The 24,191-nt window shown below is 46.8% G+C and overlaps 1 protein-coding gene across 2 annotated transcripts in view; it reads left to right on the forward strand.

The window, feature by feature from the left end:
- LOC144696420 (CD9 antigen-like) overlaps positions 1 to 12,685 on the forward strand; it is a 29,941-nt gene extending 17,256 nt beyond the window's left edge. For both annotated transcript variants that reach the window (XM_078567676.1, XM_078567677.1), the window contains 5 exons: positions 3,978 to 4,052; positions 5,850 to 5,948; positions 8,383 to 8,445; positions 12,131 to 12,214; positions 12,293 to 12,685. In XM_078567676.1, coding sequence (XP_078423802.1) covers positions 3,978 to 4,052; positions 5,850 to 5,948; positions 8,383 to 8,445; positions 12,131 to 12,214; positions 12,293 to 12,355 — 384 coding nt within the window. In that variant the 3' untranslated portion in view covers positions 12,356 to 12,685. The remainder of the gene's footprint in view (positions 1 to 3,977; positions 4,053 to 5,849; positions 5,949 to 8,382; positions 8,446 to 12,130; positions 12,215 to 12,292) is intronic.
- Positions 12,686 to 24,191: the final 11,506 nt, after the last annotated feature.

Here is a 24,191-nt window from a genome sequence, read left to right on the forward strand (position 1 = left end):
GTCGGCCTAATGGCTCTCCCTGCCTGCCCGGGTGCAGAAGCAACCACAGGGCACACTGTTTAGGAGCTCCCTTGCTCCCCCACAATGGTGGCCTAGCTGCTGAATCTATTTTTTAATTAAAGTCTTAAAAAATTTGGAGAGAGAGAGTGCCTCTATTTTGAAGCACCCTCTCTCTGACTTACCTTCCATTACAGGCTGTTGCCCTCTAAAGCTGGAGGCAATTGACCCTTCGGCTTTGAGAGCTCACCTGCCAACCCTTAATTGGACAGGGTACCTGTCTCTAGGTCAGTTAATTAGTTATTCCTGAGAAAATCTCAATGAGTAAGCATTGGGGCATTTTCAAGTTGGCAGTCTGTGACTAGTGGAGTGCCACCAGGATCAATGCTGGGGCCTCTGCTATTGAAAATCTACAATAATGACTTGGATGAAGGGACAGATAGTCATGTGTCTAAGTGTGCTGACAGTACAAGGCTAGGTGGAGATGTAAGCTGTGAGGAGAACACAGAGAGGCTGCAGAGATATAAGTGGGTTAAGTGAGTGGATTCTTCGTAACTTTCAAGTACATTACCTTTTCCTCTATTGCGAAGGTTGACAGGGGTAATTATTCAACATGCCTCTCATTTCCTTCTTTCCATTTGCCATTTTACCACAGCTGTTTTTAAACACCCCATGTTACCCTTCACTGCTCTTTTTTCTTATAAAACTGTAAAAAAAACTTTTTGTTTGAATCTTGGGTCATTTTGTACTCCTTTTTCTTCCGGCTCCTAACATCTTTTTACTCTTCCTTTGCTGTTTTTTAAAACCTCACCCCCCAGTTCTCAGATGTGGGCTGAATGGCCTTTGGTCTGTACATTTTATGTAATTCTATATTTATATCACTAGTTTGAGGCTTGGCCCTCACTTCAGTGCATCTGTGTGTGTGTGTTCACTGTAGCGTGCTGCACATCCCATCATTTCCTGTTCAGCTGTCTACATTGACTGATTAAGACATTTATAGAAATATCACAGATCCTACATAGAAGATCGCAACTTGTTTAAAAATAGTTCACAAGGCAGAATCTTTAAAGATCTTCAGGGGTTGTGCACCGTAGTGTTGACTTAATCCTACTGGTGAAGCCTGGCTATGCCTCTCCGTGATCTTACCAGAGACAGCCCGTTAAGGACAAATGAGTGGGACAGGGACCCGCCCGGGCGAATGGGAGTGCCCACCGAGCCCTCCTGTCGACCGGAGAACGCGAGAGCACCTCAACATAGAGGTGCCCTCCGAAGACCCGTAAAAGGTGTACAATTATTTACGGCCAGGGCTGCCGGGTCCTTCGTTGCGGAGGGTGGGTGAGCGAGGGGGCCCCCACCTTCGCAGGGATGGCAGCAGCTTTGGTCTTGTGCCGGAGGTAGCTCAGGGGTGGGGTGGCGTTATATAAAGGGGGCCTCGCTCGCCCCTGTGCCTGCTGCCAGGAGACCACCCGCGGGGATCTGACAGGGCTTCACCCACAGCATGGGGCCCTTCTGCCATCAGTGAGATCCTAGCGGCCGGTGAGTTGGCACTAATTGTCTAGCCGCCTCTGCCCAGTTGCTATCCCGTTCCATCAGTCATCAGCCTCCGGCGAGATCTGCCAAACGTGGAAGGGTGTCATGTGGCCGAGCCGACAATGATAACTTCCCCACCACCACCTGTATCCGTTGGGCAGCTGGTAAAATCCCACCCAAAGCTTCATCTCAACCAACAAGAACAGAGTTTCGTTTGTAGTTTCATTAAAATTCGATTCTCTGTGGCCATCTCTTGAGAGAGTTACAGCTGTGGAAAAACTTATTTTCAGTTATAAAAACTTTTTTGGACCTAAGAACTAAAGGTGCTAAGAAGAGGAACAAGGAAGCTGAATGAGTAATGACACCAGTCCTAACTCATTTATCAGACATGTCTACATGATAAGGTTATGGCACTCTGCATTGACTATCAACAGCTGCAATGATACATACTCTCTCCCTGCAGCAAACTAGTAGGAACCGACAAACTACGTTGAAGTGTGTCAAACTCTGTTAAACTCTTGTCAAGCTACCAATCACAACTGGGTAAAACTGTGTCAAACAGTGGCAAACTATTTTAAACGGTGTCAAAGTATTTTAAACTGTATTAATCAAAGTCATACCGTGTTAAGCTCAGCTCCTGTGTAGAGGAGACTAGTGCCAGCCCTGGGCCCAGGCCAGAGACCCAACCTGCATCCCATTTGGAGTGGTCCCCCAGTGTCTGTGACAGGGTATCAGCAGCACCATCTCCAGTCCAATCAGATTCACTCACCTCAGGCAATGTTGTCCAATTCAAATCACTGACGGTGCACAGGGTGAGGCGATGGTGACACTGTTTTACCCACTTGCACTAACTTTAGTAGAAAATGCCTCGCACATAATCCAGGTAAATGTCCTTTACCATGTGTTTATTCACTGGAGAAACATCACCCTCCAATCAGCAACCAAGGAAATAAAATACCCAACGGTTAAAAAATACGCACGCATTCTCTTTTCTGCATCACCATTTTACCAACAAGCAACAGAAAGTTCACTGGCACAGACTGTGGGAATATGAATACTGTGTTCACATAATCAATGACAGTACCTAGGACATTTTTTAATAAGCTAATCAGAAATACAATTACAGCCACATCTGGATTTCCAGTTGGCACAGTGTGGTTAGTGACTAATGTTTTGGACAGCCCTGGTGTAGGTGAACAGTAACTTTCCCTTCCACCTGAAGGTTTCCTGGCTCCTCTGAGCCTTGCCTTCAGCTGCCACTGGAATCATTGCGATGGCAGAGAAAACAATTGATCTTCTCGAGAGTTGAACGCTTTATTCTGTGAGGCTTTAAAGGTGGCTTGAGTTTCAATGAGGCCTTTCAAGGGGATAAAGGAGGTAATTTTAAAAAATTCATTCATGGGATGTGGGCGTCGCTGGCTAGGCCAGCACTTATTGCCCATCCCTAGTTGCTCTTGAGAAGGTGGTGGTGAGCTACCTTCTCGAACCGCTGCAGTCCATGTGTTGTAGGTACACCCACAGTGCTGTTAGGGAGGGAGTTCCGGGGTTCTGACCCAGTGACAGTGAAGGAACGGCCGATATATTTGCCCTGTGAGCGGGTTCTATTTTTAAACAAGTTGCGCTCTTCTGCATGAGATCTGTCATATTTCTATACATGTCTGAATCAGTCAACGTAGACAGCTGAATAGGAAATGATGGGATGTGCAGCACGGTACAGTGAACACACACACACACACTGAACTGTTCCCGTGGAGATCCCAGACACTCCCTTCCAATCCCATCCCCCTCACCCTCTGAGGGTCACAGGGACTGAAAATCCTCGTTGAGTCCCCTCCTCCATCTGGAATTTAAAGATCCAGTTTAGGCGGAGCTGGTATCCCAGCAAACTAAAATATCCCGGAGCGATACTGAAGGGCTAAATTATGAGGGCAGGTTGTACATGCTGGGCGTGCAGTCTCATACACATTGAAGATTAACGAGTGATTTAATTGAAGTATTTAAGATGACTAAAGGTGGAAAGAAGCCATTTGCTCTGGTGGCAGCAAATCAAGACGGGCAAAATCTTAAAATTCAAGCCAGGCTGTTCAGGGGCGATGTCAGGAAACTCCTTCACACAGAGGGCATTGGAAACCTGGAACTGTCTCCCCCAAAAACCTGTTGAGGCTGAGGGTCAATTGAAAAATCTCAAAACTGGAAGTGATCGACGTTAGTATGGTAAAAGGGCTGCAGAACCAATGCGGAGTTAAAATGGAGTTAAGGCACAGATCAGTCATGATCTCACTGAATGACAGGGAGGCTCAAGGGGCTGAATGGCCTCCCACTGCCCCGATATTCCAACACAGGAGTTTCAGGACCTGCATCTTTACTGCAATGAATGAGGTCAAATCAGGCAGGTTATAGTGTGAGCCCTGGCTGTTTGTATCTCACTCACTGTTCTCTTCCTCTTTCAGTATCTTTCAATTATCGTGCTTTTATTTCTGGTTGAAATGGCCATCGCTATCTGGGCATTTGCGAGGAAGGATGAGGTATGCTAACTTTTGTGTTCGACACAGCTCATTTCTTCTTTCTGGCTGTCAGCGTCATCTGTCCAGGTGTTTACGTTGCCCAGATAATTGTTGAAAACCCTACCAAAAAGGCGTTTCACTGACCTGGATCCCTGAGTGTAGTCACGCAATATATGACGTGTTGGGGTTTGATTAAATTATTAACAGCAATGTATCAAGCCGAACGTGCCATTGTCTGTGCAATATTTATTGAAATGAGATGTACTTACAAGAGGCTTCGTTGGCACTGTCAGATTGTAATACTGTGAAGGGAGGAGCCAACTGCTTGTAGATGTTTCTCGCCCATCACTCTCCACGTCGTTGGCATAACGCTTTCTGTCAATTATCCCAACACCTCAAAGTTAAAATTCTCCTCCATGTGTTTAAATATCTCCTTGGCCTCCTCCTGCTCTACATCTTACAGCCCTGGAGCCCTCACAAAACCTCCATTCTGGGCTCTGGGTCCCCCATGCATCCCACTTCCCTTCGCCCCAGTTTTGGTGGGTGTACCTTCTGCTAACTGGGCACTACACTGGAATTCCATCCCTAACCCAAAATGCTTTGAATAAGCAACCAGATAATCTGTTTTTAGTGATGTTGGTTGAGGGATAACCGTTGGTCAGGATGCTAGGTCCTGGTTGCTGGTCTTTCAGTTTCATTGTCTGTGAGCTGGAATGCTTGCCTGTGTATCAAATGCTACACAGCCACTTTTCTCAGAAGAGGACTTGGTTAACATTTTGATTGACAGTTTTAAGAGGTTATTAAAGGATTACCTATCTACAGTGTGGTAAGTGAATAAGTGTTGGTTCGTTTTTACAATAGATTGGCCACTTGAGGGATTTACATTTTTTGAATGGCTTTTATGAATGAGAGTTTTTATCAGTATGAAGTGTGTTTGATTGATAGCTCGATGATATTGTCAGAAGTTTACTTATTTTTTTAATATCCATTTCAATGACATCCGTTGGTCTGCCAATAGTGGATACTGGGTGAATGGCTTTGGAGGGCACAGGGGGAAATAGATGGGGCATGGGGGACATGAGAGGGCATGGGGTGGCATGGGAGTATGAGGGGGCATGGAGGGCACATAAGAATATGAGGGGGTATGGGGGCATAGGGAGTATGAGGGGACATGGAGCGGGGCATGAGGGATATTTGGGGTGTAAGGGCTGAGGTTTGGGGGCGTTTGAATAATGTTTGGACCCGGGCTGCTATCCCCGAGAGCCAAGGTTGGCCTTCTCACCAGCTATCCTCTGCACCCACACTTCCCCACATTGGATCGCAGCTTGCAAAACCTGACCTCACTCTTGCCATGTTTCCCAGAGACAAAAAAATGGCAGGAACGGGGTTCAGAGGTGGTCTAGGGTTTCGGAAGATGGGAATGGGCCTGACTCGTGTTTCACAAGTTGAAAATCCGGAATCCAGAATCTCTGACAGGGCTGTACTCCCTCAGTGCTACATCGAGAAGGTCAGCCTGGATTTCTATGCTCAAGCCTCTGGAGTAGGACTCGAACCCACAACCCTCTGACCCAGGTGAGAGTGTTACTACTGAGCCACAGCTGGCAAACCATAGCACTCCTCCAGATGCCACAAAACATATGATCCTTTTACGCAAACAAGGTCCTGAGGTCAAATTTCGATCGTCTCTCAGCACCACCTTGACTGAGTCCTGTTTTAGGCGTCAGTCCAACATTTTCACTGTTCTTGTGTAATGCAAAAAGAAATCTATGCAGCAATAGGCCAGCAAACTGAGATTGTTTTTCCCTGTTTCTTGTCCAGGTCATTAAGCAGTTGCAGGATGCCTACTCTGGGACCATTGACGTGAGCAGAGAAGATGATTTTGACTTTAAGTGCATAATGAACACACTGCACAAAACTGTAGGTTGAGTATTTTCTTAAACACACAACTCACTGTGGGGAGTTAGGCTAGTGCAATGGTTGTTACTGGAATAGTGACCTACAGGTAGCGAGGTTCGAATCATACCAGGTGGTTTGAGAATTTGAAAAGTAGGCAAACAGAAGGAGTTGTGCCTGTGCTGATTCTTTGGAAGTCCTGCCCAATTTGATCCCACTCCTCAGCTTGCTCCCCACAACTCTGCACATCACTTATTTTCAAGTATATGACCAGTTGCCAATTGAAAGTTCCTATGCAATCTTATTCCAGTATTCTTTCAGGCTGTGCATTCCACATCTTAACAACTCCCCGCGGGAAATTATTTTTAAGCACCGTTCAAAGAGCTAGCACAGGCGTGATGGACTGAATGGCCTCCTTCTTTGCTGTATGATTCTATGATCCTGTCTGTAGCCAGCCTGGCCTATGTGTGACTGCAGACTCACACCAATGTGTTTGACCACTGGCTGCCCTCTGAAGTGGCCTGGCAAGCCAAGTAGCAGCTAGAATTCATGAGAGAAGGCCCACCACCATTGTCTCAGGACAGCTAGGGGGGCGTTAATGATAACTGCTGACCTCGCCAGTGACCTTCAAATCCTGAGAGTGAATAATTCGCATAGGGGACCATCTTCACCTGAATGGAAAGTGGGACAGAGTAGTCAGAAGGATGTGTTGCAAATTTCATCACGCTTTTTGGGCATTTATTCTTTCATGGGATGTGGGCGTCGCTGGCCATGTCCAGCATTTGTTGCCCGTCCCTTATTGCCCTTGAGCTGAGTGGCCTGCTAGGCCATTTCAGAGGGGCAGTTAAAAGTCAACCGCATGACTGTGGGTCTGGAGTCACACGTAGGCCAGACCAGGTAAGGACGGCAGATTTCCTTCCCTAAAGGGCATTAGTGAACCAGATGGGTTTTTATGATAATCAAAGATAGTTTCATGGGCCGGGATTTTACAGCCCGTCCTGCTGGTGGGATTTTCTGGTCCCGCCGGTGGCTCTCCACATTTTACGCCCCCACCCCTGTCACAACAGGGCCATAAAATTCCACCCATGGTCACCATTACTGACACTGACTTTATATTCCAGATTTTATTAATTGAATTTAAATTCTACCAGCTGCCATGGTGGGATTTGAACCCATGTCTCCATTGGCCTGGGCCTCTGGATTACTAGTCTAGTGTCATCACCACAACGCCATTCTGGTGATATACTTGGCACATTCCAGAAAGAATTCCCGCTATCAATCTGTTGATTTTAGAGAGCAATTCCAACTGGGAAATCTAGCCTATTGTTTAAGGCCACTCAATGTCCCTGCACGTAAATAGTGTGGTTTTGCTAGTGTCTTGGTGACAAATGAGGCTGTGCTAAATGTATCAACCACCCTATGTGTAGTTATCCCCATGGCACCATTCCTGATGCAGCGGCAGGGCCTTGACCAGTCGACTCCCTCCAGCCTTCAATATTCTGAAAGAAAGAAAGAACTCCCATTTACAAAGTGCCTTTCACAGACCCAATGTGATGGAATACTCCTCACTTGCCTGGATGAGTGCAGCTCCCACAACATTCAAGAAGCTGGACACCATCCAGGACACAGCAGCCCCGTTTGATTGGCACCCCATCCACAAACATTCACTCCCTCCACCACCAACGCACAGTAGCAGCAGTGTGTGCCATCTACAAGATGCAGTGCAGGAACTTACCAAGGCTCCTTCAACAGCACCTTCCAAACCCAGGACCACTACCACCTAGAGAGAAAAGAGCAACAGATAGATGGGAACACCACCACCTGGAAGTTCCCCTCCAAGTCATTCACCATCCTGACTTGCAAATATATCGCTGTTCCTTCATTGTCGCTGGGATAAAATCCTGGAACTCCCTCCCTAACAGCACTGTGGGTGTACCAACACCACATGGACTGCAGCGGCTCAAGAAGGCAGCTCACCACCGCCTTCTCAAGGGCGACTATGGATTAGCAATAAATGCTGGCCCAGCCAGCGACGCCCACATCTCGTGAACAGTCTTGCAGTTGAAAAATTGGCTCAGGACAACTGGTGATCTTGTATCTGGCTCACTCCAGGAACCCGCACTCCTGCCCCATTCTTAAGATCTTCCCTTTGAAAACTGGATCTGCACCTGTGGTAATGCTATTCTTATTACCAAAATAATTAGCCTGGCTGCCTAGCTCAACAATTCTCAGAAGTGGGTTCATGGCAGGTTAAGCCGGAGTTTGCTGACTCAGTGACCCAGCCCCCTTAGTGGCAATAACTCCGGACAACATCGGACCAACATGCTGAAACTTTAACTGAAACAGCCAAACTGAGTGTTTATTTTGCCAACCATTTGCTGGGATTTCTCTTTTGTGTTGTATGGTGTACATGTTTGCTTCTTTTGTGCTGACTAACACAAATGTTTCTGGCCTTTAGTTGGACTGCTGTGGTTACAAAGATAAATCAGGCAATCTAAGAGGATGTACTTCCCAATATAAGGTAAAGATCTAATCCTTACTACAGTCTCTGCCCTTGCTGAGATTGGTGTATATTGGAATAAACCTGGAGACGCGCAGCTCAATTGCCTTAGCAGCTTTGGCTGATGTGTAGAGAAGGGAGGGCAAAAAATTTAATGGGGAAAAGAGGAGAAGCACAACAACTTGCATTTATATAGCGCCTTTAATGCAATAAAATGTCCCAAGGTGTTTCACAGGCGTATTATAAAACAAAGTGTGACCCTGAGCCACATACGGAGATGTTAGGTCAAGTGTCCGAAAGCTTGGTTAAGAAATATGTTGTAAGGAGCGTCATAAAGGGAGAAAGAGGGGTAGAGCAACCAAAAGGTTTAGGAAGGGTATCTCAGAGCTTGGAACCAGGGCAGCTGAAGGCACAGCTAATAACATTTAATGAGACTGACTTCTCATTTAAGATCTTCCCGGAGAGGTTTTATATTTAGAGGTGTCCAGCGTTAAATTGTTCCTGTATCTGATGGGTTGATTTTAACCTTGAGCTGTGGGGCAGCGGGAGGAATCATGGGACCGAATCATCGCGTCCCTCCACACCCCCCCCTCCCACAACATCCCTGTCCCTCCCCTCTGACTCTCCCCCATCCAGAATCTGAGGCCAGGCCCCAATTTTGAGACCCGCCTGAAGTTGGTGGGAATGATGACACATTCGGAAGGCGGGCACCAACATTTGTGGGATGGAGTGAAGACAGATCAGGCTGCTGGGGATGAATGGAAACGCTCCTCTAATCCTTTCAGTTGGGATTTCGGGGAGCGTGACATCAGTGGAAGAGGTAAAATATCCTTGTGGGGCATGCTCCTACTCTTGGTGTGAAGCCTTGCTTCATTCTGACAGGCCATTGGCCGGCCTCTGGTTAAAACAGTGAGAATATCTCAACAGGACATGACACTGCCATTCAAATTAGGCCCCCTGCTCACACTCTTCTGGGGTAACATGGCCTTCCCATATCTGAAGAGAAGCAAGTGTCAGAAACCCAGATTAAACCTCCCTCTCCACCCAGCAGCCCCCTCACTACATAAATCTACATTGTGCAAAGCTCACCTTGCTCCATCTCACCTCCCCCACCCACACCCTGCACTCTGATTGGACAGGTGTGGGAGGGGAAGATAAAACCTGCCCCTAAATGTTTAGTACTCTACGCAAGCAGAATGGAGTGGAATCGATAACCTGTCTGAAAATCACCCTCGAATAGATTGGCGTGATGGTTACATGCAAAGACTGAATCGGGTGAAGGACTTTAAAGGTACAGAACCAAATTTGTGGTCATTATTCAGGACAATCTGTGCGATGTGACCCTGGATCAGCAAGAACAACCAAGTAGAACTCTAGATGCTATGGAAAATAAAGACTTGCATTTACATTTCATGGCCTTAGGACATTCTAACGCACTTTTCAGTCAATGAGGTACTATTTGAAGTAAAATCACTGTTGTAATGTAGAAAACAGATTACCCAATTTGTACACAGTCAGTTCCCACAAACAGCAAAGAGGTAACAAGCAGACAATCTGTTTTTGGTTGTGTTGGTGGAAGGATAAATATTGGCCAGGACATCAGGGATAACTCCCCTCTGGGACTGAGTTCAAAATCTGGGCTGACACTCCAGTGCAGTACTGAGGGAGTGCTGCATTGTCAGAAGTGGCGTCGTTCAGATGAGGCATCAAACTGCGGCCTTGCCTGCCCTCTGAGGTGGACATAAAAGACTCCATGACACTATTATGAAGAAGAGCAGGGGTTTTCTCCCCCCGTGCCCTCACCAATATTTATCCCTCAACCAACGTTATTTAACAAAAGAAAAACACACTATCTGGTCATCGTCACAATTGCTGCTTGTGGGATCTTGCTGTGCGCAATTTGGTTACTGTGTTTCCCACGTTGCAACAGTGGCTGTGCTTCAGAAGTACTTCATTGACTGTGAAGCACTTTGAGATGTCTGGTGGTTTGACGAGACACTATGGGCAGGATTTTCCCTTTGGACAGGCATGGTGGGCGGGACTGGGATGGATCATCGCTTGCAATCGGGCCCCCTACTGCGATTTCACGCTGGCCGGCCAATTAACGGCGTGAAAGGAGCGCTGAGATGCTCGGTGCTGCCGGCGTGGGGGGTGCTGGAGGAGGGCGAGTGGGGAGGTCTGTGCCTACGCGGGATGGTGCCCAATGACAGCTCTCTGAAGGCACAGAGCTGCTTCAGGGAGCTAAAGGATTGGACCCTGACCAATAAAGGTTTTGCAAATGATATAAACATGTCCCCAAGAGGGACATGTTAAAAATTATGTTGAAATTTTTTTTTTGAATTACTGCTGGAAACCTCATCCCGCCCGTGGATGAGGTTCCATAAAAATTCCAAAAGCCGCCCGGCCGATTCGTCTGCCTGCCAGCCGTAAGGTTGGATGGGCAACGAAAAATAGCCTTCAATCATTTGATTAAAGGCCTTAATAGGCCATTTAATTGTCAGTTAATGGGCACGCTGCCAACTCTAGTGCGTGCCCGCTTACCCAATTATATAGCAGGAGTTGGGACGCTCGCCCGACATCATCGCGCGTGACTTTACACCTGATCTGGTCGGGCGCGTGCCCATCCTCTGGGTGTAAAATACTGCCCTATATAAATGTAATTGTTTCTTTATTTCTCACTCTCCCTAAAGTGCCCATACAGTCATCTGAAGCGATGGGGAATCTGATCCTTTCATGTTCTTCAGTCTGAGTTGATTGTGGGGTTGAAAAGACAACATTCTGTTTTTGAATGACCACATTTCTTTCACAGCCCAGGAGGGTTGTGATTTCTCCAAAACAGGGACCCTTTGAATGTGGGCAGGCATTAGCCTGAGTGAGGTGGGTGGGAGTGGCAACGGGGCTGGGAGTGGGAGTGCCGCTGGCTAGATGTTATGGGGGGGAATTCGTCACTCTGCTCCCATCGGATTCAAGGTTGGATGGGCAACGAAAAATAGCCTTCAATCATTTGATTAAAGGCCTTAATAGGCCATTTAATTGTCAGTTAATGGGCACGCTGCCAACTCTAGTGCGTGCCCGCTTACCCAATTATATAGCAGGAGTTGGGACGCTCGCCCGACATCATCGCGCGTGACTTTACACCTGATCTGGTCGGGCGCGTGCCCATCCTCTGGGTGTAAAATACTGCCCTATATAAATGTAATTGTTTCTTTATTTCTCACTCTCCCTAAAGTGCCCATACAGTCATCTGAAGCGATGGGGAATCTGATCCTTTCATGTTCTTCAGTCTGAGTTGATTGTGGGGTTGAAAAGACAACATTCTGTTTTTGAATGACCACATTTCTTTCACAGCCCAGGAGGGTTGTGATTTCTCCAAAACAGGGACCCTTTGAATGTGGGCAGGCATTAGCCTGAGTGAGGTGGGTGGGAGTGGCAACGGGGCTGGGAGTGGGAGTGCCGCTGGCTAGATGTTATGGGGGGGAATTCGTCACTCTGCTCCCATCGGATTCAAGCACTGAAGGGTCAACATAGCATTCAAAATCCAGAAGCCTCATGTCCTGCTTGTTGGAATTGCCTTTGAGTGGGGTTTGAACCCACAATCTTTCCCCTCAGAAGTAGGGATGCTACCGGGTGAAATGAGCTAATGATGAAGTCCAGGAACTGTGCAAATATTTCTGAGCTAACTCTTCTTTTCAATGTTTTGGTGCAGGACTGTCTAGAAGCCATCGAAGGAATCATCAACTCCAAACTTCACATCTTTGCAGCAATCGCTTTCGGCATTGCCCTCATTACAGTAAGGGTGATGCTTTGATTCAGACCTTTGCTTCAGGGTTTTCTGGCATGTTGCTGACATCTGTTTGTTATATTTCAGGTCTTCGGGATAATCTTCACGATTCTGTTGCAACGATCTATCAAACCATCTGGTGTAGTCTGACCATCAGAATGTCAGACATCAAAGTGCCGTTTTCGAACATGTTTCCTTTTTATAACACAAGGGCTATTTTTAAAAAAAAAATTTACAAGTTCAGTCGTTAATTTCCATTTACGAATTGTGCTTATTTTTGGTGAAAGGTTACTTTCATTGTAGGGGATTGTTCTGCATTTCTATCCCCTCCTGCATTCTGCTACGAGTTCCATAGAGACTAAACGCTTTTAAAAAGATTCAAGCTACCAGTTATTAGCTGAAAGAATGACACGGCGTGATTTTACATTTTAAAATTTTTATTGTAACAAGTTACTAAAATAAAACACTATTGACCCTAAAGAGTATTTTTTTCTTTGTAGGCAACTTATACCTTAAACTACAGAAAGAAACTTCCACTTTTAATCATGCGTCGCACTCTCCAGGAAATTACGGCCCTTCTAACAAGCCGCCGACAGTTGTGTTCAGCTTCCGATGGGTTCCTGTATCGCTGCTTTGTTAAGTAATAACCTTGAGTGACTGTCCCCAGGCGCTTTCCTCAGTTTTCAGAGAGTTTCTTAAATGCATCACCGGCAGTAAAGCCTGCTCTGATGATTCAGCTTATTTGTGGCCATGCCAGGATGAATCTCAGAATCCTCAGAAGGCTGCAGGATGCGTATCTTCGGCTGGAGATCGACTCCCTCCCGCATCCGGCTGTGGTAGCTCACAAAGCCAAGCAGCCTCTTCTCTCTGCTGACCACACAGAACCTCTGGAATATGAACAAAAAGTGCTGAAATGTTCCGATAAAAGGTCATTGACCTGAAACTTTAACTTTGTTTCTCTGCCTGACCTGCTGAGTTTTTCCAGCATTGTTTGTTCTTTTTGCAGATTTACAGCATCTGCAGTATTTTGCTTTTGCACATTAAAAACCTCGCTCTGTCTGCGATATTCAATGATTTGTAGGGAAGCCTATAACCTGATCTCAAAAATGGTTTGCCCTGAAACACATTAGCCTTGTACCTAGGTAGAAATGTTAATCAACTCCTTGAGAGTCCAACTGTCTTTCATCTTAGAAGCAAATGGACAGTTTATGTCACAATTATTTCCAACCTGGGACCTACAACACCTTTCTGGGACTTTGGGAAACTCAGAGTCTCCTTATAAACTCACCTACACCTCAACCCCCTCCCACAGCACCTTCCCATGCAACCGCAGAAAGTGCGATACCTGCCCCTTTACTTCCCCCCTCCTCACCGTCCAAGGGCCCAAACACTCCTTTCAAGTGAAGCAGCATTTCACTTGCACTTCCCTCAATTTAGTCTACTGCATTCGCTGCTCCCAATCCGGTCTCCTCTACATTGGAGAGACCAGACGCAGACTGGGTGACCGCTTTGCGGAACACCTTCGGTCTGTCTGCAAGCATGACCCAGACCTCCCTGTCGCTTGCCATTTTAACACTCCACCCTGCTCTCATGCCATAAGACCATAAGACCATAAGACATAGGAGCAGAAATTAGGCCATTCGGCCCATCGAGTCAGTCCATCGAGACATGCCCACATGTCCGTCCTTGGCCTGCTGCAATGTTCCAGTGAAGCTCAACGCAAACTGGAGGAACAGCACCTCATCTTCCGATTAGGCACTTTACAGCCTTCCGGACTGAATATTGAGTTCAACAATTTTAGATCATGAACTCTCTCCTCCATCCCCACCCCCTTTCCGATCCCCCTTTTTCCAATAATTTATAATTTTTAAAAAATATATTTTTAAATATATTTTTGTTTTCCCACCTATTTCTATTATTTTTAAATATATTGTTTAAATCCATTGTTTTATCTCTACCTTTTAGCCTATTTTGATCCCTTCCTCCCCCCCCACCCCCACTAGGGCTATCTGTACCTTGCTCGTCCTGCTTTCTACCCTTAATGTCACCATTAGCACATTCCTTAACTAATATCACCACCATCAACACCCCTTTGTCCTTTTGTCTGTGACATCTTTGGCAATCCCTTCTTTGCCTCCACCTATCACTGGCTCTCTATCCAGCTCTACCTGTCCCACCCCCCTCAACCAGCTTATATTTCACCTCATTTCTATATTTCTTAGTTCTGATGAAGAGTCATACGGACTCGAAACATTAACTGTGTTCCTCTCCGCAGATGCTGTCAGACCTGCTGAGTTTTTCCAGCTATTTTTGTTTTTGTTTGAAATTTCTTTTCTTATGTTGAAGGCAATATAAATGCAATTTGTTGTAATACACTCTTTTCTAGATAGGTAGACTCAGTTATCAGGTCACATTCACTGTCCATATGTATATGGTGCAGAACGACAACAGACCATTTGAGTTGACATATGGGTGGAAGGCAGGGACATACGAGCGTACAAATTCAGAGCAGGAATAGGCCATTCGACCCCTCGAGCCTGTTCCACCATTTGATAAGATCATGATTGATCTGATTGTGGTCTCAACTCCACTTTCCTGTCTACCCCCTATACCCTTTGACTCCCTTGGCAATCTGACTAACTCAGCCTTAAAAATATTCAATGCCCCAGCCTCTACTGCTCTCTGGGGTGGTAGAATTCCACAAACTAATGACCCTGTGAGAGAAAAATTTTCTCCTCATCCTCGTTTTAAATGGGAGACCTCTGATTTTTAAACTCTGTCCCCTAGTTCTAGTCCCTCCCACAAGGGGAAACATCCTCTCAGCATCTGCCCTGTCAAGTTCCCTCCGGATATTAATATGTTTCAATAAGATCACCTCTTATTCTTCTAAACTCCAGTGGATACAAGCCTAGCCTGTCCAACCTTTCCTCGTAAGGTAACCCCTTCACCCCAGAAACTGGCTGAGTGAAACTTCTCTGAACTGCTTCTAATGTAATTATATCCTGTCTTAAGGAAGTGAAACTGGGAGGAAAGTGCAAGGAGAAAAATTAACCTCTCACCCCTTGTTGCGAAGAATGAAACTTATCTTAACATAATAATCTTTCTAGAGATTAGAATCTCCAATCTCAAGAATAGATTATTCCAGAGGAGACCACTCAGCCCATCGCGCCTGTGCAGTTCTTTGAGCTGTCCGATTAGTCCCATTTCCCTGCTCCTTCCCCATTGCCATGCAATTTCTATCCTTCAAGTATTTATCCAATTCTTGATCTTTTGAAGGTTATTATTGAATCTGCTTTCACACTGCCCTTTCAGACAGCAGGTTCTGGATCACAACAACTCACTGCGTTAAAAAAAAAACCTCTTCCTCATTTCCCGGTCTGATTCTTTTGCCAAATCACGTCAAAGTGTGCCTCCTGGCTATGGACGATTACCCCATCCCCGGCCAACAGAGAGTTTCTCTTTATTTATTCCATTAGAACTCTTCATGCCTGATTCATTATGTGAGCTTTATTGTGGACAGAATTTGGACAAAACTCTACACGGTATATTGTACTTACCCAAGAACACAAGAGCTAGGAGCAGGAGTAGGCCATTCAGCTTCTTGAGTCTGCTCCGCCATTCAATAAGGTTATGGCTGGTTTGATCTTGGCTTTAATTCCACTTTCCTACCTTGGCTTCTCTATAGTTCAAAAATCTATCTCACATTGAATATGCTCAATGGCCTGGCCTCTACATCTCTCCAAAGATTTATAACCCTCTGAGAGTAGAAATTCCTCCTCATCTCTCTCTTAAATGGATGACCCCTCACTCTGAAGCTGTGCCCCCTAGTTCTAGGTTCCCCTACAAGGGGCAAAAAGCACAGCTACCACTTTGCTGTCTGGTTGAAAAGGGTCAAACGGATCATGAGTTATTGTTGTTGTAAATGGGTAAACTAGACACTTAGGGTGGAATTTTACGGCAGTGGGATTTTACCTTCCCGCCAAAGTCAATGGCGTTTAGAATGTCTCGCCGCATTTTACAGCCCCACCCCCACCACGACGAGGCTGTAAAATTCCGGCCATAGAACCATTTACAGCACAGAAGGAGGCTACTCAGCCCATCGAGTCCCCGGCGGCACCCCACAGAGTAATCCAGTCAGTCCCACTCCCCCCCCGCTCAGCCCTCGTAGCCCTGCGAGTTTATTTCCATCAAGTGCCCATCCAATTGATTGTTTCCACTTCTACCGCTGTCATCGACAGCGTGTTCCAGGTCGTTACCACTCGCTTCCGAAAAAGTTCTTCCTCACATTCCCCTTACTCCTCCTGCCGAAAATTTTAAATCTTTGTCTGTCCCCCCCGAGTCCTTGTATCATTGGCTAGTGGGAACAGCTTTTCCTTGTTTACCTTATCTGAACCTGTCATCATCTTGTACACTTCGATCAAATCTCCCCTCGATTCCCTTTCTCCCAAAGAGAGCAACCTCCTCAGTTTCTCCAACCTGACCTTGTAGCTAAAATCCCCCATCCCCGGAACCATTCCGGTAAATCTCCTCTGCACCCTCTCAAAGACACTCACATCCTTCCTAAAGTGCGCTGACCAGAACTGGACACAATACTCCAGTTGTGGCCTAACCAGGGCTTTAGAAAGGTTCAGCACAACTTCCCTGCTTTCGTGCTCAGTGCCTCTATTTATGAAGCCCAAGATCCCATATGCTTTGCTGATTACTCTCTCAATATGTCCTGCCTCCATCAAAGATTGATGCCCACGCACCCTCATGTCCTTCTGCTCCTTCAAACTCTTTAGAATAATGCTATTAAGTTTATACTGTGTTTCCCTATTACTCCTGACAAAATGCATCACCTCACACTTCTTTGTATTAGATTCCATCTGCCACTTGTCTGCCTATTCTGCTGGTCCATGTACTGTTGCACGCAATTCATATCATCCTCACTGTTTGCCAGTCCTCCAAGTTTGGTGTCAAACTGAGGTTGAATTGAGCAGATCTTCCTGGCCGATCTGTGCCCAAGGACACTGGGAATGGGGGAAGACCTCACTCCTGCAATGGAGGCCACCTGATTTTACAATACTTGCTGCTAACCAGCGTCCTAAGATTGCTGACCCAAGAAAACCTATCCCAGCAAATCAAATTCCATCGTTACCGTACACGTGAGGTTTTTGAGAACCACGTTCTGTAATTCCGCCCCATTTTGGCAGGAAGTCCACCGTGAGTAATGCAGCAGGAGGGCTGCTGGTTATTACAAAATAGCTTGAGTTTAGCACGATTAACAGCTTTGAATTCAGCCGTGGATTAAGGTTACAAAACTTGCTTTGCTGGTGATAAAATGTAGAGCATGCATGGGAATTTTTTGTTACACAGTATGGATCAGCGCTTTCAAGAATATAAAGTAGGTGTAAATGCTCATAATAAAGAGTCAAAAAAGATGTTTCTTTGTGTTTTATAAAGGATTACAAAGTATTTACAGTTCAGCCCTACTGCTCCGTGCTGGTGTTTCTCCTCCACACCAGCCTCCTCGAACCTCTCTCCACTTCCCCTTTTCAGCAGATCCCTCGATTCCTTTCTTACTCAGTTGTTCTTCCAGCTTTCCATTAACTAGATTTACACTATTCATCTCAACTACTCCACGTGGGAGCGAGTTCCAGATTCTCCCCACTCTCTGGGTGTAGACATGAGTTCCCATAAACTGCGTGTTCGTTTTCCTTGTTGAAGGATGTGTGGAAGGGCTGCTGGCAATTGGCCCCTGGGTGCAAAGGCTATGTTATGACAGTGACCACACTTCAAAAAGTGCTTCGTTAGCTGTAAAGCACCTTAGGATGTCCTGCGGAAGTGGAAGGCACTATATAAATGCAAGTTCTTTTTTCCCCTACTGATCCCTGAAGACCTGTGAGCCAACTGAAATCCCGACCTAATATCGCTCTCCCATCCTGTCCCTGGAGCGGGGAGAATAATGAGCCCAGAGCCTGCATGGGCCTGATATGAGGTCCCTGAGAGATGCCATTCTTGGTGGCAGAGGCACCTGGAGGAAGGGCCTAATGCAGACATCGTTGAGGTAACTGCATTTGCTTTTTATTCTCTCACGGGGATGTGAGTGTCGCTGACAAGGCCAGTATTTGTTGTACAGCCCTAATTGCCCTTGAACTGAGTGACTTGCTTGGCCACTTTGGAGGACAGTTAAGAGTGAACAGCTGTGATGCTCCTGGGTGCAGCGTGTGGGAGCTCCTGGGTGCAGCATGTGGGAGCCCCTGGGTGCAGCATGTGGGAGCTCCTGGGTGCAGCATGTGGGAGCCCTTGGGTGCAGCATGTGGGAGCTCCTGGGTGCAGCATGTGGGAGCCCCTGGGTGCAGCATGTGGGAGCCCCTGGGTGCAGCATGTGGGAGCTCCTGGGTGCAGCATGTGGGAGCCCCTGGGTGCAGCATGTGGGAGCTCCTGGGTGCAGCATGTGGGAGCTCCTGGGTGCAGCGTGTGGGAGCTCCTGGGTGCAGCATGTGGAAGCCCCTGGGTGCAGCGTGTGGGAGCTCCTGGGTGCAGCGTGTGGGAGCTCCTCGGTGCAAGTGTGGGAGCCCCTGGGTGCAGCGTGTGGGAGATCCTGGGTGCAGCATGTGGGAGCTCCTGGGTGCAGCATGTGGGAGCCCCTGGGTGCAGCATGTGGGAGCTCCTGGGTGCAGCATGTGGGAGCTCCTGGGTGCAGCGTGTGGGAGCTCCTGGGTGCAGCATGTGGAAGCCCCTGGGTGCAGCGTGTGGGAGCTCCTGGGTGCAGCGTGTGGGAGCTCCTCGGTGCAAGTGTGGGAGCCCCTGGGTGCAGCGTGTGGGAGATCCTGGGTGCAGCATGTGGGAGCCCCTGGGTGCAGCATGTGGGAGCTCCTGGGTGCAGAGTGTGGGAGCTCCTGGGTGCAGAGTGTGGGAGCTCCCGGGTGCAGAGTGTGGGAGCTCCTGGGTGCAGAGTGTGGGAGCTCCTGGGTGCAGAGTGTGGGAGCTCCTGGGTGCAGAGTGTGGGAGCTCCTGGGTGCAGAGTGTGGGAGCTCCTGGGTGCAGAGTGTGGGAGCTCCTGGGTGCAGAGTGCGGGAGCCCCTGGGTGCAGCATGTGGGAGTCCCTGGGTGCAGAATGTGGGAGCCCCTGGGTGCCACTGCAATCCATGGCAAGAACATCTGTAGTAAGTGTCTGCAGCTTGAGGAACCGAGGCTCAGGGTTAATGAGCTGGAGGCTGAGCTGCAGACATTGCGATGCTGCAGGGCGGGGCAAAGTTACCTGGACACTTTGTTCCAGAAGGAGGTCACCCCCCCACTTAGGTTAGCACCATCTGATTTGGCCAGTGGTCAGGGAGAGGAGAGTGTGACTGTGACACACGCAGGTAAGAGGATCAAGAAGGTGGGAGTGGAGGAGCCTCAGCCCATGCAAGTGACCAACAAGTTTGAGGTTCCTGCAGCTTGTATGGACAAGAATAAGGGTTGCAGTGTGGATGTGCAGGCTGACCATGGCACCATGGTACAGGTTGCCATTCAAGTTGGGGAGGGAGTTAAAAGGAATGTAGTTTTAGGGGACAATATAGTCAGGTGGGTGGACACTGTTCTTTGCAGCTGAGAGTGAGAATCTGGAAGGTTCTGTTGTCTGCCCGGTCAGTGCCAGGGTTTGGGACATCTGCTCAGGGCTGGACTGGAACTTGCAGTGGGAGGGGGAGGATCCAGTTGCCATGGTCCATGTAGGTACCAACGACATAGGCAGAACTAGGAAAGAGGTTCTGCATAAAGAGTATGAGGAGCCAGGCACTAAATTAAAAAGCAGAACCTCAAAGGTCGTGACCTTCATGACCTCTGGATTATTATCTAAGTCAGATGCAAAATGGCATCGGGTAAATAAGGTGAATGCATGGCTGAAAGATTGGCATGGAAGAAGTGGGTTCATGGGGTACTGGCACCTGTACTGGGGAAAGTGAGGGCTGCACCATTGGGACCATCCACACCTGAACCGTGTGGGACTGGTGTTCTAGCGAGCCACATAACTAGGGAACTAGAGAGAGTTTTAAACTAAATATTTGGGGGCAAGAGATCAAATCTGGGAAGATGTGTGAAGGAAGAACAGAATGGCAGAGTATTATTTAAATGGTGATAGATTGGGAAATGTTGATGTACAAAGGGACCTGGGTGTCCTTATCCACCAGTCACTGAAAGCAAGCATGCAGGTGCAGCAAGCAGCTAAGAAGGCAAAAGGTATGTTGGCCTTCATTGCGAAAGGACTTGAGTACAGGAGCAAGGATGTCTTACTGCAGCTGTACAGGGCCTTGGTGACACCTGGAGTATTGTGTGCAGTTTTGGTCTCCTTACCTAAGAAAGGATATTCTTGCCATAGAGGGAATGCAGCGAAGGTTCACCAGACTAATTCCTGGGATGGCAGGATTGTTGTATGAGGAGAGGCTGGGTCAACTTGGCCTATATTCACTGGAGTTTAGAAGAACGAGAGGGGATCTCATTGAAACACACAAAATTCTGACAGGGCTGGAAAGACTGGATGCAGGGATGATGGGTGGAGGGGGGGTCTCGAACAAGGGGTCACAGTCTCAGGATGTTGGGTAGACCACTTAGGACTGAGATGAGGAGAAATTTCTCCACTCAGAGAGTGATGAACCTGTGGAATTCTCTACCACAGAAGGCTATGGAACCCAAATCGCTGAAACATATTTAAGAAGGAAATAGATAGATTTCTAGACACTAAAGACATCTAGGAGTATGGGGAGAGAGCGGGAGTATGGTGATGAGATAGAGGATCAGCCATGGTCATATTGAATGGTGGAGCAGGCTCGAAGGGCCAAATGACCCAGTCCTACTCCTATTTTCTATGTTTATATAAACTAAATGGTATAATTTTCAAGACAGTGCAGAAACAAACTTGAGGGTGTATGTACACAAATCTTTGAAGGTTAAGGGAAGATTTATTAGAGGTGTTGAGTAGAATAAATTAGAAGAAACTGTTTGTGCCGGCAGGTCACAGAGAGCGCAGATTAAAGATAATTGGCAAAAGAACCTAGCAGGATGAAAGAAATGTTTTCACACAGGTGAGTTGTTGTGACCAGGAATGCACTCCCTGGAAGGACAGTGGAATCAGATTCAATAGTAACTTTGAAACAGGAATTGAATACATAATCGAACGGGGTAAAAAAGAGATTGCAGGGCTAAGGGGAAAGGGCAGGAGACATAGGACGAGTCAGATAGCTCTTTTGAAAGAGCACAGGCACAATGGGCCGAATGGCCTCCCTTCCGTGCTGTAAGTTTGTATGGGAGTCGTGCGCTTTCTGAAATAACTGAGAAATTAGTAGAAGGAACAGGGATAGCAGACACGTAACATTCATTTGGGTTGGGGGTTAAGGCTGGGGTTATGACAAAGCATTAAGCATGATCGGTAGATCTGATTTAGTAGAAAGTACTTCCTGTTTTTCTGCTTATTACAATTGACGGAACAGCTTCCCTTAAGCAGTTTCGCTGAAAAATGTATATGCCGAGATTAAATATTCCCACAAAACAGGAAAAAAAGCAATTATGGGAAATTGTCCCATATCCTGTCAATGAAAGGCCCTTGCGCTCTTCTGCACTCTGGCAAAGCAGCTGAACATTGAGATAAATTCAAGTCCTTTGGCTGAATACACTGAGCCGTTCAAGCCACGGGCCAGTTAAAACCTTTTGAGGCTGTGATAAGTTATGAGAACCAGGAAGCAAGCAGAGAAATAATCAGTCAAATAAGCAAGAATCAACGAGGCGGAATTAAATTGTGAATGGGACATGGGAGTCGTTCCAGTGTGATCCCGGAGAGGAGGAAAGTTCAATACCGCTGACAAACTGAGAATGTTGGCTGATTACTTTTGTAAATAAAAACTGTTGTGTTTTAAGGGGCATTTACAACAATCCCAATAACGGAATAACTTCTATTTAGATAGCGCCTCAGGACGTCCCAAAGCGATTTACAACCAATGAAGCGCTTCTGAAGTGTCCTCACTGTTGTACTGTAGCAGCAGTTTAGACACTACAAGCCCCTGCAAACAGCACTGTGATAGTGACCAGATAAACTCAATCAGTTATGTTGATTGAGGGATAAATATTGTCCAAGAGCTCAGGGTAACTCCCCTGTTCTTCTTCAGAATAGTGTTGTGGCATCTTTTTACATCTACCTGAGAGGGTAGATGGACCCTCGGTTTAACACCTGATCAAGGAGGCAGCAGCTCTGAAAGTGTAAGTACTGCACTGGAATGTCTTGATTTTTGTGCTCGAGTCCTGGGGTGGAACTTAATGCCCTTCCCCCCGTGGTTTGGGGGGGCGGTTCCCATTGACTGGAAACCGAATTAGACCTGCCATATAAATACTGTGGCTACAAGAGCAGGTCAGAGGCTGGGTTTTCTCTGGAGAGTAACTCACCTCCTGACTCCCCAAAGCCTGTCCACCATAAGACCATAAGACATAGGAGCAGAAGTAGGCCATTCAGCTCATTGAGTCTGCTCCACCATTTAATGAGATCATGGCTGATCTGATAATCCTCAACTCCACTTTCCTGCCTTTTCCCCATAACCCTTGATTCCTTTGCTAATTAAAAAAATGTCTATCTCAGCCTTGAATTGATGTAGGGTGGCCAAGTTGTGCTATTAATGATAGAGTTGATCTGCAGACACTTCTTGGGTGGAAACATTAAGTTTATTTACAATATACTCAGCAGCAACTACACGTGTGCTTCCAACTCCAACTCTAATTCTACACTGACTGCTGAGGTAGCCTGCACTACTCTCCTATCGGTTACTACAGATCATGTGATCTTCCTTAACAAGTATTATTCTTATAAGTACATTGCAGACTAAATAAAACCATAATTACTACATTCCTCTCCCTTTAACTCGGCTATACATATTATATTTACAAGTACATATTTTTCAAGACAACACAATACTTACACTGCGTAAGGAATTTACAAGTTCAGTCTTTCAGGTGGTTTCCTGGTACATGTGGAACATCGCAGCTCCACAACTTCAGATTCTTTGCCAGGAGCCTCCTTTTCTGGAGTTGCCCGAACATCAGGTGCTTCGGTGGGCACTCGCAGTTCTGTATCTTCAAGTCTTACAGGAACATCAGGCATGTTTGTCCTGGGGTGAGCATCCTCAACAGGAAACGCAGACCCGGGCATGATCACTGGTGGAACCATATCTTGATGATTTGTCTCTCTCTTCCTTAAATGGTCCACATGTTTATGGATGATCCGGCCTTCCACCTCCACGTGGGAAGATAGATGTCCAGTCACTGCACTTATTTCACCCGGTAATAACTTTTGTCCTTCTCCGAAGTTCTTCACACATACCAGCTCTCCCACAGTAAATTCCCTCTCACAACTATGCTAGTCATGTCTAGTTTTCTGGCCTCCCTGACTCCTTTCCACCTTCCCCTCTAAATACAGCATTATTAAACTCAATCTCGTCCTGAGACAGCGTTTCAACAATAACTCCGCAGGTGTGACACCTGTTGTTGTGTGAGGGGTGGTCCTGTAATGAAAAAGAAAGCGTGCTAACTTGGTTGTCAAGGAATCTCCAGTTAGCTTTCTCACACCTGTCTTGAACATTTGAACCACCCTTTCGGCCAGTCCGTTTGAGGAAGGGTGGTACGGTGCAGTTTTCACATGAGTGATACCATTGAAGCTGATAACCTGTTGAAACTCAGCACTCGTAAATGCCGTGCCATTATTGGAAATGACTACTTCTGGTAGTCTGTGAATGGCAAAACTCTGGCGTGGTTTCTCAATTGTACCAGCCGACGTTGGTGACTTCACCTCATATACATCCAACCATTTTGAATGAGCATCGATAATGAGCAGAAACATTGTTCCCAGGAAAGGTCCAACGTAGTCAATGTGTAACCGCACCCAGGGTCTACCTGGCCACTCCCATGGGTGTAATGGAGCTGTCACTGGCAACTTTTGCAGTTGCTGATATTGCACACAAGCTTTACTAAACTCTTTATTTCACCA

This window comes from Cetorhinus maximus, chromosome 22, assembly GCF_964194155.1.
Source record: "Cetorhinus maximus chromosome 22, sCetMax3.hap1.1, whole genome shotgun sequence".
Taxonomy (NCBI): domain Eukaryota; kingdom Metazoa; phylum Chordata; class Chondrichthyes; order Lamniformes; family Cetorhinidae; genus Cetorhinus; species Cetorhinus maximus.